Source organism: Bubalus bubalis, chromosome 8 (assembly GCF_019923935.1).
Source record: "Bubalus bubalis isolate 160015118507 breed Murrah chromosome 8, NDDB_SH_1, whole genome shotgun sequence".
In the NCBI taxonomy this organism is placed as follows: domain Eukaryota; kingdom Metazoa; phylum Chordata; class Mammalia; order Artiodactyla; family Bovidae; genus Bubalus; species Bubalus bubalis.
Genome location: NC_059164.1, coordinates 82,306,061 through 82,326,771, shown reverse-complemented (window position 1 = coordinate 82,326,771; position 20,711 = coordinate 82,306,061). Strand labels below are relative to the sequence as shown.

Genomic DNA, 20,711 nt, shown 5'->3' with positions numbered 1-20,711 from the left:
CATGCTGATGGGTGAGGTCTGTCCCGAAGCTAGAGCATGCTGGCTAGTAGGTGGACCTGGGCTGCAGGCTGCAGGGCTGGTGCTGTCTTGCAGCTGGTGTCTACCCACTGGTGGGTGGAGCTGGGTCCCAGGATCTCTGGCTGGAGGGCTCTGGAGAATCCCAGGTCTAGTACCTATGCACTGGAGTGTGGGTCTGAGTCTGTGCTTTCTGTGGGCATGGCCCTGTCTAGGGGCAGCTGTGGGCTCAGGGGTGTCTGTTTTTTTTTTTTTTTTTTTCTTGTTCATTTTAATTATTTATTCCATAAGGAATATATGAATAAATTATTTTGTTAAAATCTCAAGAAAGAAGAGTTTGCTTATACACTGTATAAGATATGGTATATCTGCCTCTATATATCTGGAGGCCTTAAAGTAGCTTGTCTGGCGTGGGTGGGGCTGTGTCCCAGCCCAGTTAGTTGCTTGACCTGAGGCATCCAGCACTGGTGCCTGCAGACCACTGGGCCAGGGCTGGTCCTGGGGGCTAATAAGCCAGAGGGAGAATTCCAAAATGGTGCTTGCCAGCACCAGTGTCCAGGTGATAGAATGAGCTCCCCAAAATGGTTGCCCCAGTGTCTGTGTCCCCAAGGTGACCTCTGATTGCCTCCTGCCTCTCCTGGAGGTTCTCCAAGAACAGCAGTTGGTCTGACTTAAGCTTCTTTTCAAGTTACGGCTTCTGCCCTGGGTCCTGGAGAGTGTGAGATTTTGTGTGTGCCCTTTAAGAGAGAAGTCTCTATTCCCCTCAGTAGAAGAACCTGTGGTTCTTATACTGATGGGGAAATCAAGCTTCTCTGGATGCTTGTGTCCAGAGTTCATCATGTGTTTACCCCTACTGTGGGCTTTGTACTTTGGGGCTACTGTTTCTTTCCTTATGCTCAAATTCCACACAATTGTTAAAAGATACACAATATCACTTACATAGTAAAACCATTGAAAGACACATATTCCTCAGCTGTGAATCCATAAATATCTTAGCAAGATAGGTCCACTTCTTGCTGAAGAAGAAGAGTAACTAAACTTGTGGGTTCATCACTGGAGCTATCATAAGGGTTGTTCTGGAGCAAGAGATAGAAATATATGTCCATTTATGAATCTTAACAATATCTTTTATTTTTTAAAAAGTTAGTCTTCTGAATTTCCTGTTCAAATGTATGATCAGGAAAAGAAGGCAAGAATGTAAAATGTGGGGCAAATCTTCTCAAAAAGGTGCAGTAATCACAGATCATATATATTATGGAGTCTGAAAATAAGAGTCCCTAGAAGCAACTAGTTTAGTGGTTTTCAATCCCTGCTCCAGAGAACCATAATGTTTTCCAGGAAATGTGTCAAAAATTCTATGGAGAGGAGTGTCTGGGACTCTGAGTCCCCATCTACATTTAACTACAGCATATGGGATTTATAGATTGGGTTTCTGTAGAAGATTCTAACATTATTTTTTTTTTAAAAGAGTAACAATAACCTAAAAATCTGGCCCAACTGTTTGATTTTACAGATGGAAAGATAGATCCTAGAATCTAGATAATTTGTCCAAAATCATATGGCCAAATTTTTTCAATATCAGATATATGTCATATATATGTGTGTGTGTGTATATATATATAGGCTTAATTCAAATTGTGGGCAAGAGCAGCCTGGTATATTTAAGAAATGAACACCTAGCATTTAACACACACACACGTGTGTGTGTGTGTGTGTGTATTCCTATTAGATAATAGTATATTGTCACCCTGTTTATTTATATGCAGAGTACATCATGAGAAACGCTGGACTGGAAGAAACACAAGCTGGAATCAAGATTGCCAGGAGAAATATCAATAACCTCAGATATGGAGATGACACCACCCTTATGGCAGAAAGTGAAGAGGAACTCAAAAGCCTCTTGATGAAGGTGAAAGTGGAGAGTGAAAAAGTTGGCTTAAAGCTCAACATTCAGAAAACGAAGATCATGGCATCTGGTCCCATCACTTCATGGGAAATAGATGGGGAAACAGTGTCAGACTTTATTTTTCTGGGCTCCAAAATCACTGCAGATGGTGACTGTAGCCATGAAATTAAAAGATGTTTACTCCTTGGAAGGAAAGTTATGACCAACCTAGATAGCATATTGAAAAGCAGAGACATTACTTTGCCAACAAAGGTTCGTCTAGTCAAGGCTATGGTTTTTCCTGTGGTCATGTATGGATGTGAGAGTTGGACTGTGAAGAAGGCTGAATGCCGAAGAATTGATGCTTTTGAAATGTGGTGTTGGAGAAGACTCTTGAGGGTCCCTTGGACTGCAAGGAGATCCAACCAGTCCATTCTGAAGGAGATCAGCCCTGGGATTTCTTTGGAAGGAATGATGCTAAAGCTGAAACTCCAGTACTTTGGCCACCTCATGCGAAGAGCTGACTCATTGGAAAAGACTCTGATGCTGGGAGGGATTGGGGGCAGGAGGAGAAGGGGACGACAGAGGATGAGATGACTGGATGGCATCACTGACTCGATGGACGTGAGTCTGGGTGAACTCCGGGAGTTGGTGATGGACAGGGAGGCCTGGTGTGCTGCGATTCATGGGGTCGCAAAGAGTCGGACACAACTGAGCGACTGATCTGATCTGATACCTTCGATTCTTATCTGAAGCATTCACATCTGCCCCACTCTTCAAAAGAAATTCTACCATTTCTGCATTATTTTCAGTAACAGCAAGTAGAGTGGAGTAAACCCATCCTGGGAAAAATATTTCAAAATGATTACTTTAAATACTATACCAAGATTACATGCTTTTTAGATTTAAGTTCAATTTTAAAAAATTAGTGTGCTTATAAGAAACCTCTGTCATATCTTATAATGAAAAGCTTAAAATGAAAAAGAATCTAGAAAAGAATATATACATGGACAGAGGAGTCTGGTGGGCTACAGTGTATGGGTTGCAAAGAGTCAGAAACAACTGAGGGAATAACACACACATACTTGTATATATTTATAAATATATATGCCAGGGCTTCTCAAGAAGCACTAGTACTAAAAAACCTGCCTGCCAATGCAGGAGATGTAAAATATGTGGGTTTGATCCCTGGGTTGGAAAGATCCCCTGGAAGAGGGCATGGCAACCCACTCTAGTATTCTTGCCTGGAGAATTCCATGGACAGAGGAGCCTGGTGGGCTACAGTCTATGGGGTCGCAAAGAGTCAGACACAACTGAGCTACTAACACATACACACACAAATAAATAAAATAATAAAAACATAAAATATGGCTAACCAGTTAAAAAATAAAATTAAAGTTTCTACTTCAGGCTTAATTCAAATTGTGGGCAAGAGCAGTATGGAACATTTAATTAATGAGCACCTAGAATATATACAAATATTACAAAACATTAATTCACAATACACAGTTGGTTTCCTAGGGTTTCATTTAAACTTCCAAGGCTGGCACTTATTTTGGCCTGTCATGAGGATAAAATATCAGTGAACTAAAGTATTAGGAAGCTTAAAAAGGTATGCTTATCAATTATGCATAATATCTTAATAGGGGACTTGGATTACTTTTAGTATAACAGGTGCCTTTCTAATTTTACTCTATTCTTATAATTATTCATGAGTATATAAATAAAATAGAAAAATATACAGTCTTAATGATTTCTAATCAATGTTCATTTATAGTGAAATCAAGTATTTCTCATTTGATGTGGTCCTTTGAACAATTTTAATTGTTAAACATTATGTTGCTTTGGAGGTCAGGATTATAATATAAAATGAAATAGAGAAAGTTTTTTATAAAAAGAAAACTTATCAGTATTTGATAATCTCCTCTCCTTCTCCCTAAATTCATTTTGTAAAACTCATGCTTTATATAACATATGTCTCAACCGATATAAATTATCTGCAATGAATATCTTCTTTCACTGCTTCCTAAAATACCAGGTATCATTTTTAATAGAAGGCTACCTTATGTTGAGCCTTAAGGTTAGCTTTGTGTTTCAGCAGTTTTGCAGCTAATGAGACACTTTGACAACAGGCAGCATAATGAAGAGCAGTGGTACCATCTAAATCCACCAGATTGGGGTCTGCACTGTGTTCTAGAAGAACAGTAGCACAACTCTCCTTGTCACATGGTACTGCCTGTCAACACAAAAGCAATAGATGGCCAACCAATTTACTACTTAGGATCTGATATATTAAACTAATATTTAATACTGTTTTAAAATATGACATATAACAAAGGTTAACTAGGAGAAGAACTCAAATGCAATTCAATCAAAAAGGAAAAATCAACACACCCTAGTCAATGGAGATCTGTTTTCACCATCCCAGGCATTTATTTTGCACTGTTTCTCAGTTAAAAGAGAGACAATATTTGAATATCCATTAGCACAGACCAGGTGCAAAGGTGTTCTGTATCGACATAATGAAGCACAAGTTAAAGATAAGGCTTAGTCTGAGAAGTTACCTACTATGCCAAAGAACATGCCGTATCATATATCGTTAAGGTATTTGCTTCATATACGTTCAGATGACTCACTAGAAAATACCCTGATGCTGGGAAAGACTGAAGGCAGGAGAAGAAGGGAACTACAGAGAATGAGGTGGTTCAATGGCATCACCAACTTGATGGACATGAGCTTGGGCAAGCTCCAGGAGTTGGTGATTGACAAGGAGGCCTAGTGAGAGGTCCATGAGGTCGCAAAGAATTGGACATGACTTAGCAATTGAGCTGACTGATTTGCTTCATATGCTTACTTATATTTACACCAAATTCATATTAATTATAATTACTTTTTACAGAAATAGAGATAAGTCTTAGTTTGATAAGTTACCTACTATGCCCAAGAACATGCTGGATCATATATTGTTAAGGTATTTGTTTCATATGCTTACTTATATTTACATAAAATTCATATTAATTATAATTAATTTTTACTGAATTAAAAGGCCTATGTAAATGCCCTGAAGATACTTATTTAACTGGTTTCACTTCCAAGAGAATTTATTTATGTTAAAAAAAAATAGCTTTTTTCAAACACCAAAGTGAGTCTAAGCCTTGGAATGAATGATAAAATTAGATATCCAAAAAAAAATCTAGAAATGATCTCCAAAACCTAAGATATTTGTTCCAGCTAATAGAAAGAAGGGACATTGCCTATGCTTGGAACCCCTGTTCCACAGCATGCTACACCTAAGTTGTGTGTATTTCTCTTTGCTTAGCTATTAAAGTTGATATTTGCTCTAAGAAGTGAACACAAAGGTGAAAAGCCTAAGGGCTCTCTTTCAGTTGTAGACCTCAGCCTAATTTTTAATTATTAAAATATTTTTTTCTTCTCAAAGAGCCATATTCTATGTGGCCTCCAAGAAATCAAGCACATATTCATGAAGTATAACATAACAGGTACTAATGACTCCTTTTAAAATTTGTAGTTTTTAGCCTGAACTGGACCTCAATAATCTTTTATTTATTTGTGAAGGTGATATCATTATATTCTTACTAAAGGTACCTTTCGGAGAAGGCAATGGCACCCCACTCCAGTACTCTTGCCTGGAAAATCCCATGGACAGAGGAGCCTGGTAGGCTATAGTCCATGGGGTCGCCAAGAGTCAAACATGACTGAGCGACTTCACTTTCCACTTTCATGCATTGGAGAAGGAAATGGCAACCCACTCGTGTTCTTGCCTGGAGAATCCCAGGGATCGGGGAGCCTGGTGGGCTGCCGTCTATGGGGTCGCACAGAGTCTGACACAACTGAAGCGACTTGGCAGCAGAAGCAGCAAAGATAATTTTATAATATAAAATCTATATATAGATAGCTCAGGTCCTAAACAAAAGATTTTAGATGCCATTTTCCATTTTATTTTAGATTCTCAAAAGTACTTTATGGGTACGTACCTAAACAGTACTGGTATTTATACTAAGAGGAGCAAAAGGTAGCCCATAAGGACTTTCAAATAAGGTAACTTCCAAAGAGTTAGACATAAAATCTATAGATGATGTTATAATTTACCATTTATGGGAGAAAATTAAAAAATGTAAAAATAATTTTGAACAATTTGGAAATACACAAACTCCAATCAAAGTTATCTGAATATAATCTCTGGAAGACAAGACTAAGTATAATACAAAAGAACAGAAACCTAACCAATTATATTATCCTATCTGAAGAAAGACTATAATCAGAAAGAGGATAGTCAGCTAGGTAATAGACTGAAACCAGAAGTTATTCGTGATTAACATCCTCCATGGTAAAGAAAATGTGAATTTAAGGAACACACATTTCCCAGTCATTGGAAAGGATTACTTTATTTTTGTGTAGAACAAAAATGATTCCTCAGACATCGTGATCTAGATGAAAATATCCCTCAAAATGATCTTCCTTGTTTGCTGTGATTCCATCCTTACCAAACAAACTTCTGATAACTAATTTGATTTCTCAGAAATTACAAAACAGGAAAAGCACTGATCAGCCTTTTTGTTGACATCCATAATTTGGCTTAAAGGTAAACTTTCTTATGTAATAGGAAATTTCTCCAGTCTTCAACCCAAATATATAGGGCCAAAAGGCTTTAAGCTGACCTAAAATAACTCCTTGTGATAGCATAGCAAATCTTAACAGATATATTGATCTGTCTCTTTCACCTACTGTTACACCTATCTCAAAAATTTAGTCTCAAGGAACTTAGGTGGTTTTTACTCAGTCTTTAGATCTACCTCTCTCTCCAGCTCTAATTTCCTTTTTCCATGAAAACAAGCAAAAACAATGCCAATTTCTCTTTCTCTGAGAGAAAGTAAATGGCATTTGGGTAATTCCCAGGAGGTTTTCCAAAAGTAGCTGATGCATGCCTGCTGAATATTTCACTCTTCCAATTTAAGTCTAAACCCTACATGACAATGAAACTTTTATAAAGATCACAGAGCACATCTATATGCCCCAAGGAACACAGGAAATCAACCACAGAGTCAATAAAATAAAATAGCTATGAAAGCTTCAGTTTCTTAAGGAAGCATTGAGCGATATATAGTCCTATGGTCTTTTACACAAAATTTGAAAACAAGACTAATCTATCCTGAGTAGGCATGAAACCTTACAAAGGTTATAATATTCATCAACCTTCAAAATAGTCTTAAAAAGATTTTTTTCTCAGAATATTTGGCATCCTTTCAAATGAGTCATCCTGGCTTGAAAAGACAAAAAGTCTCAAGAATATACAGATTGCCTCCATTTCAAGTTTTAGATTAACTAGTCTTAATTTCAGAGAATTAAGAATATGGAATATTGAAATATGCAGCAAGTAATGCCTTTGTTATAATCATTTACCAAATGTGTACACATACAAGAGCTTCTACAATATCAATGCTTTTTCACCTAATGTCAAAAACCATCCTATTTTTTTAAATAGCTGAATGCAAAACATGTATTTACAAATATCTTAGCAACACAGTTTAAAACCAAGTGTATTATTCCATTTCTCAAAAATACACAACTTTTATTAGTGTACCATATTGCAAAGTGAAGACTCTGATTTATATTGTTACCTTTTAACTCATGGTACTTACAAGAAACTTAAATCCCTGCAAGGCCTAGTGCTGGTTTCTAGGGTTTTAGGCAAGCTGGTATCCTACTGTTTGATTCAAGTTTTGTTTCCTCCCAGTCTCTCATCTCTCATATACCAGTGAAAGAACTGTCAGCAGAGATTGTGGCCAAATGAAGAATTATCAGATCCCAGAAATCTTTAACTGAAGTTTAGCAAAAGGAGTGACTCAGGTGGATATGAAGAGTCACTATTCCGGAAACTGAAGAGAAGTGCTACCTGCTGCACAGGGTGCAAGACCAGAACACAGCTGCCCTCTTAAATTAGGTCATCGTGAGAACACCCCCCTTATCAACTGACTTGGGCTCTTGATGATAACTTAGAATTCAGGGTGAGTGAAGAAGTAACCAAGGAAGCTACCTCACACTAGATCACTACTTTCAACTGTAAACCAGCACTTTAGATCTAATCTGGGTTTGAGTAGTATGGTAGAAAGTGTTCATTTGGAATTGAGCCTGCACTGACTGGGCTATCTACAGATCTGAGGGACTTTTTATTAAAAAAAAAAAACACACACACACACAGAAGGTAATTTAATTTTATTGCTGGTAGAGTTATTAGACATCTTCCATTCATTTTTATACTTATTAGGTACATTGCTTTTAAAATAAAAACATAAATATAAGCCAAATAAACAAAGGACATTAATAAGGAGCTCTTCTGGTTTAATAAGAAATAGTTTGCAACAGGGCTTGCAGATCTTGGTTTAAAAAACACTTCAGATCAGAGATCAGTCTTATCTAGTAATAATTCTGATTTGACAATATGAGATTTAGGGTCAAGGTCATACAAATGCAGGACAGGCTGCAAATTCAGAATTTTATTCCCAAAACAATGTTCTTCCTACTGGGTTACTATGGCCTTCAGAACAACCTGCTCATTAACTGTCATGGTGTTTCTCTTGTTCTCTCCTAACCAGAAACTTCCACTTTTAGTATCATTATGTTTACTATAAAACATATATAGAATATTACTTCCTAAGGCCATTATTTATATGTACATATACCTACATGAGGCATCAGAGACCTTTAGAATAATGCTTCTAAAATGAGTTCATGCAGCATTATATAAATATCTATAAATCACTTAAAAAAATTAAACAGCACAAGGCATGTCTCCCATAACCATTCTTACTCTCTCTACTTCCCCTATCCAAATCTCATCTACTCTTCAGAAATAGTGATTTTAAGTTTAGCATGTATCCACTCATACTTTATCCCATTCTCAGTCTTTCTACACACACACAAATATTCAAATAGAATATATAGTTTGAAACTTTTTTATTCAGCTTTATTCAGGTATAATATACAAAAAGTTTAAATGTACAATTTTATGAGTTTTGACCAATATATAGTCATATAACTGCCACCATAAACATGATAAAGAACATTTTTATCACTCATATCCCTTTATAATCAATCTCATTCCTCCAGTCCCTGTATGAAGCACCTGGTAACTACTGATTTGCTTTCCTTGGCTATACTTTTGCCTTTTGAGAATTTCATAGAAAAGGAGTCACTTGATATATAGTCTTTATTATCTGATTTCTTTGACTTAGCATGACACTTTTGAGATTCATCCATGTTGCTGCATGTATCAGTAATTTCATTTCTTATATTAATGAGATATCATTTCATTGCTGAGTAATATCTTTAAATTATATTTATCTGCATAGATATATATATGTATGTATTCATTCATCAAAAATATTTATTAAATACTTACTATGGCTTAGGCAAGGTTGTAGGTGATGAAGACACAGCAGCAAACAAAACAAAAATACCTGACCTTATGAATCATACCTGGCTAGCGGAAGAGGTCAACAAAAAAAAAATACAAGGTACAACAGACAGTATTAAGTGCTAAAGGGAAAAATCAGGCAGGGAAGAGGAACAGAAAATGTCAGCATGGAGAGGGGGTTCAATTGCAGGTAGTGTAGCCCAGGAAGCCTTCACTGATATGGTGACAACCCGAAGGAAGTGAGACCAAGCCATGTGACTATCTGGGAGGGAAAAGTACCCCAGGTAAAGGAACCAGCAAGTCCAAAGGCTCTAACTACATGTCTGGCATTTCTGTGGAACACTAAAAAGGCAAGTGGGAACTGGAGATGAATGAAAGGGAGAGTTGTGGGAGGCAAGATCACAGAGATACCAAGAAGTGGGGGTGACTGTTGTGTAGGGCTTATGAGCCTTGGAAGGACTTTGGCTTTAACCCCTAATGAGAAGAAAAGCCAATGGATGTTGTTTAGGCAAGGTAAGCATCACTTCACTTACACTTTAGAGGATCATTCTGGCTAATGTGTGGAGAATAAACTGAAAATGTTAGAAGACAGAAAACTACCTGGGAGGCCACTGTGGTAAGTCTCATTAAAGTATGACAGTGGCTTTGATTAGGGTGGTAACTGTGAAGGTGGCAAGAAACGGCTAGATTTTAGATCTATTTTGAAGGTAAAACCAAGATTTCCTGTTGAAAGAAATGGAGGATGTGAAAGAATGAGATTAGTCAAGAATGACTCTAGGCGTTCTGGTCTAAACAACTTAAAGAAAGGATTTGGCATTTATAGGAAGAGCAGAGCAGATCTGAGAAGTAACAGGAGTGCAGTATGGGGATATGTGAGATCCCAAAGCAGTGATGGAGTGGAGCTAGTGGCTCTCACAAGCTGATTGTTAAATTCTCAGGAATTACTCAAGCCAATTGATATCACATTTGTAGCTTGAAATCAGGGCTTCTCTTCCCTTCTCCTCACCCCTACCCCAACTCAAAACCCTGTTATTTAACATTTACAAGCACACCACAGTCTATTAGATATCCAAGTGATACTGTAGGCATTTGTATATGTGAGTCTAGAGTTCAGGGAGAAGTCTAGCTGGAGATTAAAAAGTTGGGAAGCAGTGGAAATCAGATACAGACGATCTCTCTTCACCAGTCAAGTGAAGATTAAGAGAAACAGAATCATTTCAAGGTCTGAGGCTTCAAATATTTACCAGTCAGGAAGATGAAGTGAAACCAGAAAAAGAGTCTAAAAAGAACTGTACACAAAAGTAGGACAAATGCCAGGTGAACCAGTTGTCCCGCAAGACAATACAGTATTTTAAATACTATTGATAAGGAAGTAGGAGACTTGGCTGAGATGCCTACCAGATAAGACTGAGAATTGACCACTGAATAAAGTCATGCTGAGGTTATTCATGACCTTGTAAAGAAATTCAAAGCAGTGGTACAGGATAAAAGTCAGATAAATTAGATAACTCTGATTTTATTAAAAGAGGAGATAAACCTATCCATAAGTTAACACAAATCCTCTAACCATAGTGATGAAACATGACATTTTACACACTCAATGACCTGAAAACTCCCCACAAGATTTAAGGGAGGCACATATAGAACACATTTTCTGTTATTAATGCCAAATACATAACTTTTTCATTTCTTTATAAAATTAGTTTTGTTTTTGCAGTAAGTGGTTGCTGATGAGCTTTTTGAAGATCCTCTATAACTCAAAAAAAAAAAAAAGTTTTTTCATAGGATATCTACATTAAAAAGTTTTGCTCTTTTAGAGTCTTAAAATCTTAACAACTACTCTTCTGAAAAGTTGCCTCTACTCTTTTTCTATCAGTACGTTAGGAACATGGAAAATCTTAGTGGCTAGGGACAAGATTTGCCACAGGGACAAACTGTAGATCGGGAAGAGGGTGGAGTAAGCAGTGGAGATTAAGGCAAATGCCCTCAGATATCCAGAAGAGCCTTTCTAAAGGGAAGAAGCTGAAAGTTGGAGGTGTGACCCTCTGCCAATGGTTACCAGACCTCTCTGCTGTGGGAAACATGGAGTGACAAGCAGAGGTGGGCCCAGACAAGTCATGATTCTGGTTAGAGGACCCAGTGGCCCCAGCTTCCCCACTGTGCTGCCCTTCAGTCACTCTGGTCACCTGAGTTCTCTGTCCCATATGTTCACATCATGCTTCTTGAGCTGAAGATACTCCTTCACCGTCTCTAAATCCCGGACTGAGGCAGCTCTGTGAAGTTTCTTTAAATTCTTATCTCGAAGGGTGTAGCCTGATTGGGCGAGGAGACCAATACTGGCCCATCTGCCTACAAGCAGGGGTGAGCAGGAACAGCGGGGCTTATCCTTCCTTCTCGGTAAGGTGAAAAGCTTCTTCATGGCGGTGCAGGAGGCAGCCCTTAAGTGTGACCAGGAAGTCCTGGAACTCCTAACTGCCCCACCTACCTCTGGGCCCTGAGGCTCTGGCTCACAGACCCCTCTGGCCAGATCCTCCCCCACAACGCTGGAGTCAAAGCGACCAGAGACCCGAAGTGGGTCGCAGACAGGAAGTGAGCCAAAGACCAGAACTAGGCTGGGCAGCTTTTCTCAGTTGCCCAGCAACACGCAGGGCCTTGGCACCAGTGTTGCCCAAATCCAGATTCTTCCCCCAAGATCTTAGATTAACTGAAACACTCTCAGTCTTCCTATTAGATCGAGAGCCTTTGGGTAGAAATCTACCAACTTCCTTACAAATAATCCCTTTTCCTTCAAAGATAGACTTAATGGTTTCAACTCTTACAAACCAAGATTTATTTTCTTCCTGGTGGAGATGAACCTCCTCCAGTGACCTTGCCTCCAGCCTACATCCTGCCTCTCACCAACATGATTCACATGATACAACTAGCCTTTAATAATAACTGAAATCCCTTCCTAATATCAATTTCAAACATACTTTTGAACACCATCTCTCATATTTTAACTTATTCATCACAAAACTCCAAAAATCCTTCTAATTCTTTACACCTACAGTCCATTAATTCTGCCACCTTTCAGTGACATTGACCACCCCACTCTGTGTTCTCACTTCCCTACATAACTAGATTAAATTCCACAGTTAATGATTATCACTCCCATGCATACACCTACAATAAGTTGGCCCCTATTCCTTTTCTTACTTGTCTGCCTAAACCATAGACTTAGTTACATTTAAAACTCCCATCTAGGGACTTCTTTGGTGGTTCAGTGGCTAAGACTCTGCATTCCCAATGAAAGCAGCTGAGGCTGGACACCTGGTTATGTAATTAAATCCTGCATGCTGCAACTAAAGATCCCACATGCTGCAACAATAAATAAATACATAAATACATACATAAATAAATACATAAATTTAATGTCAAATACATAAATACATGCATAAATAAATAATAAAATTCTTATCTAAATTTGTCTAGCCCTGAGTTCCTATGTGACTAAAGGAAAATACACATTTGTGATGTCTTTTCTCATTTTCAGTTCATGAAAACCCTGAAATGGATTTCACTTGAAATGGATTATACTTCCCAGCAATTCTTAGGTGTTTTCTTCATCCATTCATACTTACACTCTCCTTGAATATTTCATATCTTCTCTGTCTTCAAACTTCTTGGTTGATGACGTGGCTTCTTGATTCACTGAGAAAAGAATCAGAAAAGCAATTCTATAGGCTACCAAGACATCTCTCCACTGTGCTGTGTTGCTCAGTCATGTCTGACTCTTTGTGATGCTGTGAACTGTGGTCCACCAAGCTCTTTTGTCCATGGAATTATCCTGGCAAGAACACTGGAGTGGGTTGCCATTTCCTACTCCAGGGGATCTTCCTGACTCAGGGATCAAACCCGTGTCTCCTGGGGTTCCTGCATTGGCAGGCAGATTCTTTTCGCACTGAGTCACCTGGGAAGCCCGTCCACTTATCTACACCTTGCCAAACAAATATTTTACCTTCTCTTCTATTCATATAATATGTCCATGTTTCTAGCAAAGGCCAGCACTTCTCTTATTTTCTAGAACCCCATCCTCTGTATTGCTTCATCAACCTTTCCCCTGCTTTCTCATGTCTTTAGTTTCTGTCTCTGATGACATTATTGACATAAATACATGCTAGTATCTATCCTAAAAACAAAAAACTGACCACACCTCCTCCTGCAATCATTGCCTCATTTCTCTCATTTACAGCAAAAGCCTTAGAATTATCTATAATCTTGTAATCTCTGTCTGTAATTTTTCTTCCTCTGTTCTCACTTAAAGGCAATTGCCATAGTTACCCTGTTTTCCAATTTTGCTCAATCCGCACTACTTTAAATATGATTGACTGTGATCTCCATCACATGAAACCCAAAGGTCATTTCTCACTTTTCATGTAAATCCAAGTCAATTCGCTGCTTATTCCTCAAAACACACTTCACTTGGTTTCCAAGACATTTTCCTTCTCTGGTTTCATTCCTTCCTTTCTAACCAGTCCTACTGTTTAGTTCCCTGATTCCTCTTTATTGCCAATAATGGAGTCTCAGGATCAGTCAATCCATAGCTTCATTTTTTTCCTCCAAACCCTTGGAGCCATTCTTGAATCTTACCTTTTACACCTACATTTAACTAACAACAAATTCTGTCAAGTCTAACTATACAATATGTCCAGAATCCATTTGATTTCTTCCATCAGCTATATGCCCTTCTGGGTTGATCTCATTCAGTTCCAAAACTTTAACATATCTATACACTGTCAATGCCAAATTTGGGAGTTCTAGTCTGGTTCCCTCTGCTAAACTCCAGACTGGTATATCCAGTTGTCTATAGCTTCTATAGGCATCTCAAACTTAACATGTTTCAAGTGTTCTCCTCTCATTCCAATCTGTCACTGTCTTTCTTACTTAAGGGCAGGCAAAAGCCTCTTGATGAAAGTGAAAGAGGAGAGTAAAAAAGTTGGCTTAAAGCTCAACATTCAGAAAATGAAGATCATGGCATCCGGTCCCATCACTTCATGGGAAATAGATGGGGAAACAGTGGAAACAGTGTCAGACTTTATTTTTCTGGGCTCCAAAATCACTGCAGATGGTGACTGCAGCCATGAAATTAAAAGACTCTTACTCCTTGGAAGGAAAGTTATGACCAACCTAGATAGCATATTCAAAAGCAGACATTACTTTGCCAACAAAGGTCCATCTAGTCAAGGCTATGGTTTTTCCAGTGGTCATGTATGGATGTGAGAGTTGGACTGTGAAGAAAGCTGAGCACCGAAGAATTGATGCTTTTGAACTGTGGTGTTGGAGAAGACTCTTGAGAGTCCCTTGGACTGCAAGGAGATCCAACCAGTCCATTCTGAAGGAGATCAGCCCTGGGATTCCATTGAAGGAATGATGCTAAAGCTGAAACTTTGGCCACCTCATGCGAAGAGCTGACTCATTGGAAAAGACCCTGATGCTGGGAGGGATTGGGAGCAGGAGGAAAAGGGGACGACAGAGGATGAGATGGCTGGATGGCATCACTGACTCGATGGACGTGAGTCTGAGTGAACTCCAGGAGTTGGTGATGGACAGGGAGGCCTGGCATGCTGCGATTCATGGGGTCGCAAAGAGTCAGACACGACTGAGCGACTGAACTGAACTGAACTGAATTCCATTCTCCATGTTGCTCAGGTCAAAAATTTTACTATCATCCTTGACTTCCTTCTTTTTCAAAGGCTACATATGATCAGTTAGCAAAACCTGTATGAAGTGCTTCCAAATACATGCAGAATTTGACCACAGCTATCACTGTAGTCCAGGCCAACATCGTCTCTCTCATTTTCATTACTTGACCAAGGGAAAAAGCTTTGTGTTAGAACTGGGATAGGAACTGATAAGCTTCAGTACACTTCTCATATCACGCTATCTCTGGTTAATTTAATGAGCTGAGTCCCCTTGAATTCAGGATGACTTAAGAACAATTTTTCCCTTAAATGCTAAGATAAAGCTAATAGAGCTCAGAAATTTGAAGTGTATGGATAATTGTATGCTAATTTTATATAATTTTTATCAATAGGTTATGAGCTGCTGTCTCTTCTATTATCAGACACATGAGTATTATGTAACATGGTTGGTACCTATATCAGTATTAAAATAGCAATGTTATTTATCATATTTTCTACATAACAACCCCCATGTAATTTCCTAGGAAAAATAATAAAAGACATCCAAATATCCTTGATCTCAAATGCACCTATCAAGTTAAAGACTTTTCATAGTGGATTTTCTTTTGGTGGTCCTGCCAAAGATACAGAGAATGGGCTTATGAAAGTTTTGATAACAAAAGACCTGTCTAAAGATCAATATATAAATTTTGTCATTAGCATTTCTTTCTTGAAATTCTACAATTTATGATTCTTTAAGAAGGTAACTGAAATTGTGAAATAATAATGTCTGAAGAGAGAGTTATATTTAGTTTCAAAAGTTCACTAAGTTCATTAAACCCATATGGTTCCTTTGTACAAATTAGGAAGTATGTCATTTGTTTCTCTATAATTACAATTTGGATTTATTATAAAATGAGTTCACTATTTTTATAACATTATTTCTAATAAATGATTATTATATGATAATCATTTATAATAATTTACAGAGTGATTTATTTGTAAGAAAAACACCTCTTTAAACTGGGACTTTCAACAAAATTATATGAACTGCAAAAGAAATGTCAGGTTTAGATGGTGTATACTAATAAGATATTACATTTTAATTTACTTTTGCAAATCAGTATAGATGTTATTAAAGCAATTCTTTATTGAGAATCACAAGTTATTTTATATGTGGTTGTATTAACAATCTATTATCGATCTTTCATAATTTGAAGAGAATGTTTTGCTCCTCTTAGAAGAAAATACTTTTCTTCTGTTTGTTGGCTAATCATCATGATTTACTTAATCAGTTTAGACTGCTGTAACAAACTACTATAGACTAGGTAGCTCAAACAACAAACATTTGTTAGAACAATTCCAGAGACTGGAAGTCTAAGATCAGAGCACCTGCATGAGCGAGTTCTTGGTGAGAGCCCTTTCTGGTTTACTCTCTGTGTCCGTATGTGGCTCAAAGAGGAAGCTATCTCTGGCCTTTTCATATAAGAGCACTAAACCCATTCATGAGGGCTCCTATGATTTAATTACTTCCCAAAGTTCCCACCTCCAAATACCATCACATTGAAATTAGGGTTTCAACACATGAATTTTGGAGGGACACACCATTTGGTCCATGGTGGTGGTTCAGTCACTCAGTCATGTCTGATCCAGTCCACAATGTTTACTAATTTTGTTAGAACAAGACACTTAATTGCCATCAAGCAGAGGAATTATGTTTGTATAATAGTTTATAAATAGCCCATCTCTGAACCTAATTCAGAGTTTTGATAGAAGTAGAAAAATATGTCACAAAAGCAAAAATGCTGCAATGAAAACGGTTCCCCTTAAAGGTGATAACTTGTGTAGTGCATGACCTGAACGACTATGAGGCCACCATTAGTTTAAAATTTATAGTAGTTAAAAATTTATAAATTTATAAAATGCCCTTACATAAATGAAGCATTTTATTAGATTTCAAAAATAGAAGCATGGAATAAATGTAGTTTTAGTCATCAAGGTACTCACTATAGAGTTAATTTCTGTGGTTCCTCAAAAATCCTTTCCTAAGAAAAACATAGTTTTCATTTGCTAACTTATTCACTCAACAAATAATTCTTGTGCCTTTTAGGTGTACTGATATGCTCTAATATTGGAGTATTTAAAAAGTCTTTTTCTTACCTAAATATACATTTAAAATTGTGTTCTGTATTTTCATATGCTTCTACTTTGGGAGTAATGTCTGTATTGTCTTACTTTAACCTCTGTTAAATTTTCAAGGCTGTTAAGTCACGCTACAACATTCTATAATAAAAGATCAATGGATAGCTTTTTAAAGGGCTTGAAAAACAAACTAACAAAAAATACAATTAAATGGAAAAGGTTTTCTTTGCCCTTTGGCATAGAGCTCCTCATAAAACAAATCAATCTTCCTATATATTTGTTAAAATAATGTAAATTTATTATACATTATTATTATTCAACCTGAAATCCTCCTAATTTATATACTGAGAACTCTTATAGAAATGATAGCCAGTGGGACTCTGAAAAACTAAGGTGATATGACCCATGTTTATAACTTTTCCACATTGGTCTTTGGATACCTAGAATAGTGTACTGTTGTGGCTAGCAAATCATACCAATTGTTTCAAATGCAGTCTAATTTCACTTGTCACAATCCTGGAAGATAGGTATTACCACTGTCTTCAAGGTAAGGGTTCTGAGGTATAACTGGGGATTCACCTGGCATATGACAAGTGCTAGGTCTTTTAATTCCACCACAATTTCATGATTTAATTTTTTAGTAAGTATTCCTTTTTGCCCCATTTCAGATCTACTGAGCCACAATCAGCAAGAGTAGGACCCAAGAGTACTTAAAGCATCTCACGTAACCAAATGAAAATGGTGCTGCGAACTGCCTTAGTTCTATTTCCTCCAGGCTTCTGAGAGATACTAGACAGCAGAGATTTTGAGATTATACTTGCTGCTGAGAGGCTATATAAGGAATACAAAAAACCTGCTTCAATTACACTTAACCCTGTTGAGTCTGTTTCCCCACATGTAAAATGATCCGTAAGCACTTGGTATCATGCCTAGTCCATGCTATGCACTCAGTAAATGCTCCCTACTACTTTCAAAAGTGAAGGCCCAGAATACACTATATTGCCAGTTACAGATTGCTTCTTAACTGTGACTACAAGTACATTCACATTATAAAGGGACACTATACTCTCTCATCTACATGGTGAACATTCCATGTTACACATCTGAGAAAAATGTTGACAAAGACAGCCAACATTTGTATAGTGAATACTACTTATAAGCTGTTTTTGTCATACTTCTACTTCACATTAAAAATCCAGAATTTTATAAAGGTACTAAACACATGTTTAAGTAAAGCAAGTATTACTAAAAGATTACCTTTATGCTTTAAACTGTTGGTATCTTTTCAGTTAAAAAACAAGTTCTTTTTGCAGTTAATTGCCCTTTACAAAAAACTTCAGTGAAAATATCTTGCCTGAATATCTTGCTTGTTTCATTAAGCTCAGCTTAGACAGTCTGAATCAAAGCACAGAGATAATTGCAGGTTAAATTGATTTGAGCCTTTTTATAAAGAAATTATAAAGTCTTATTTAAGAATATAAGACTTGACACTGCATATTAATCAAGTTGGCACTCATAATTGTGGCTCCCTTACAATGTTCATGCAATATGAAATCCAACTTGAATTTGTTGAGCATAAAAGGCCCACCATGTGCACCCAGGAATGAAGAATTACCCTTTTGTGTTTTCATTCACTTCCCCTACCAACCATTAATAAAGACATTCAATTTATATTTTGGGAATGATTATTCTGGCATCAATTAGGAAAATACATCTTTATGAGGCATTCTAGATTTCAAAAGGTTGTTGTTCAGTCACTGTGTCCGACTCTTTGTGACCCCATAGACTGCAGCACACCAGACTCCTCTATACTTCACTATCTCCCAGAGTTTGCTCAAATTCATGTTGAGTCGGTGATGCTATCTAACCATCTTATCCCCTGCTGCCCCCAGGACACATATAGAGGAAAATTGTTACTATGAGGGAAAGGGATTATGGTATGTGTGTTATTTTTGTTAGGTCAAGTTTGTGGAGAAAGCATCAGATTCTGGACATCATTTATACTTAGAATATATTTTACTTAGCAATTGAATGAGCTGTATTCCTTCCTTTTGGAATTAGTTGACCAATTTAAAATACATTATTTATTTAAACAGAACATCTGGTTTACAATCCCTAATTAAAGTGGCCTATTTGCTTTACCCACTTTGCATTGTTTTCATTTTATAACTAAATTGATTATAAAACCTTATACTACAAAAGCCAAATATCTATGGATAGCCAATACTACCTAACCTTCCTCTAATCCTCCCAGAGACAGCCCTGAACATCGGAACATCAACGAAGTTATTCTGGGTATTGGTGCCTCATGACCAAGGGAGAAAACTATCTAACAGGTCCCTCCTTACAGGTCTTGGTTTTGTGAAAATGTGAAGATATTTTCCTCTGGAAAATGTTTTATTTGTGAACCAAAAGAACTACCATGTTTAACAAGTAGGGATTTCAATATTACAAAAAAAAAAAAAAAAAATACAATAAAATCCACCTCTGAAATCTGAAAGGATCCATTCCAGAAACGCTTTCCAGAATTTATACAAATCAGTCATCATCTCTTCCTATTGAGCCTGTAATTTTCATTTTGAGCCAAAGGTCAACAACTGTGGCCTACAGGCCAAATCCAGCTTGCCACCTGTTATCGTAAATAAAGTTCTGTTGAAACACTGGAACACAGCTGCAACTATCATCTATTAGGTATTATCTTTGGCTATCTTCATTGCTGTAACAACAGACTTAAGTAACTGTGACAGAGACCATATGGCCCTCAAAGCTTAAAATATTACCTGCATCTTAACAAAAAAGGCTTGGCAACGTCTACTTTAAATACTTTCATTAAAAATAAACTACTGAAATTTTGAATTACAAGAAAATAAATATTTTTCTATTCTTACCACAAAGTTATGCACTTTGGCCTACATATGACTTGAGAATTTTTGTGGACTAGCTTGGGTATCTAAACACTGCTTATAGCTCTGCTTCTAGGGATCCTTTAAAAAGTATACACAACCAGTCAAGCAAAGAAGGAACATTTAATCTATTTAATTGACTTACTCCAAGAATCAACCAAAGAATAGGCCTGACAAGCTTGGAGAAAACATGTTTACATCTTTTTTAAATAGGTTTATGGAACGAGGGAATCATGAAAAGCTGTTGACAATAATAGCAAGCACTGCCTCAAAATATATTTACTCACATTTAAAAATAACAAAAAATTTCCTTTAATACTAGAAATTCCCCAATTCTTAAAAGGTAAGATAGGTTTTAAGACTATATAGAATAAATTTTTGTCAGGTAATATACACAACTGTGTTAGCATTTTTCCTTTTCTCAACCAAATACACTTTTATCCACATTTCTAAAGTGCTACTGAGCAACCAGCAGGGCAGTGTGATAAATGGGGATGGTTCAGATAGCTGCACAAGACAAGATTTACCTTTCCATGACTTAAAAAATCTGGGGGAAAAAAAAAAATGTATCCTGCACTACTGATTTGTATGTTTAATTTATATAGTACATGAATTTCTCTTTTCAACTAATTTTCCATAAATATTAAAATAGTAGAATATCTTTTCTAAAA

At 37.0% G+C, this 20,711-nt stretch overlaps 1 protein-coding gene across 1 annotated transcript; it reads right to left on the bottom strand.

Moving 5' to 3' along the window:
• Positions 1-518: 518 nt before the first annotated feature.
• On the bottom strand, positions 519-20,656 carry ANKRD7 (ankyrin repeat domain 7). Its single transcript, XM_044946825.2, is given in 8 exon segments — positions 519-1,000; positions 1,002-1,068; positions 2,613-2,727; positions 2,730-2,742; positions 3,963-4,136; positions 4,295-4,409; positions 11,522-13,025; positions 18,395-20,656. Coding segments are annotated over 7 exon segments (771 nt in total). The 5' UTR covers positions 11,755-13,025; positions 18,395-20,656; the 3' UTR covers positions 519-946.
• Between the last annotated feature and the right edge of the window lie 55 nt (positions 20,657-20,711).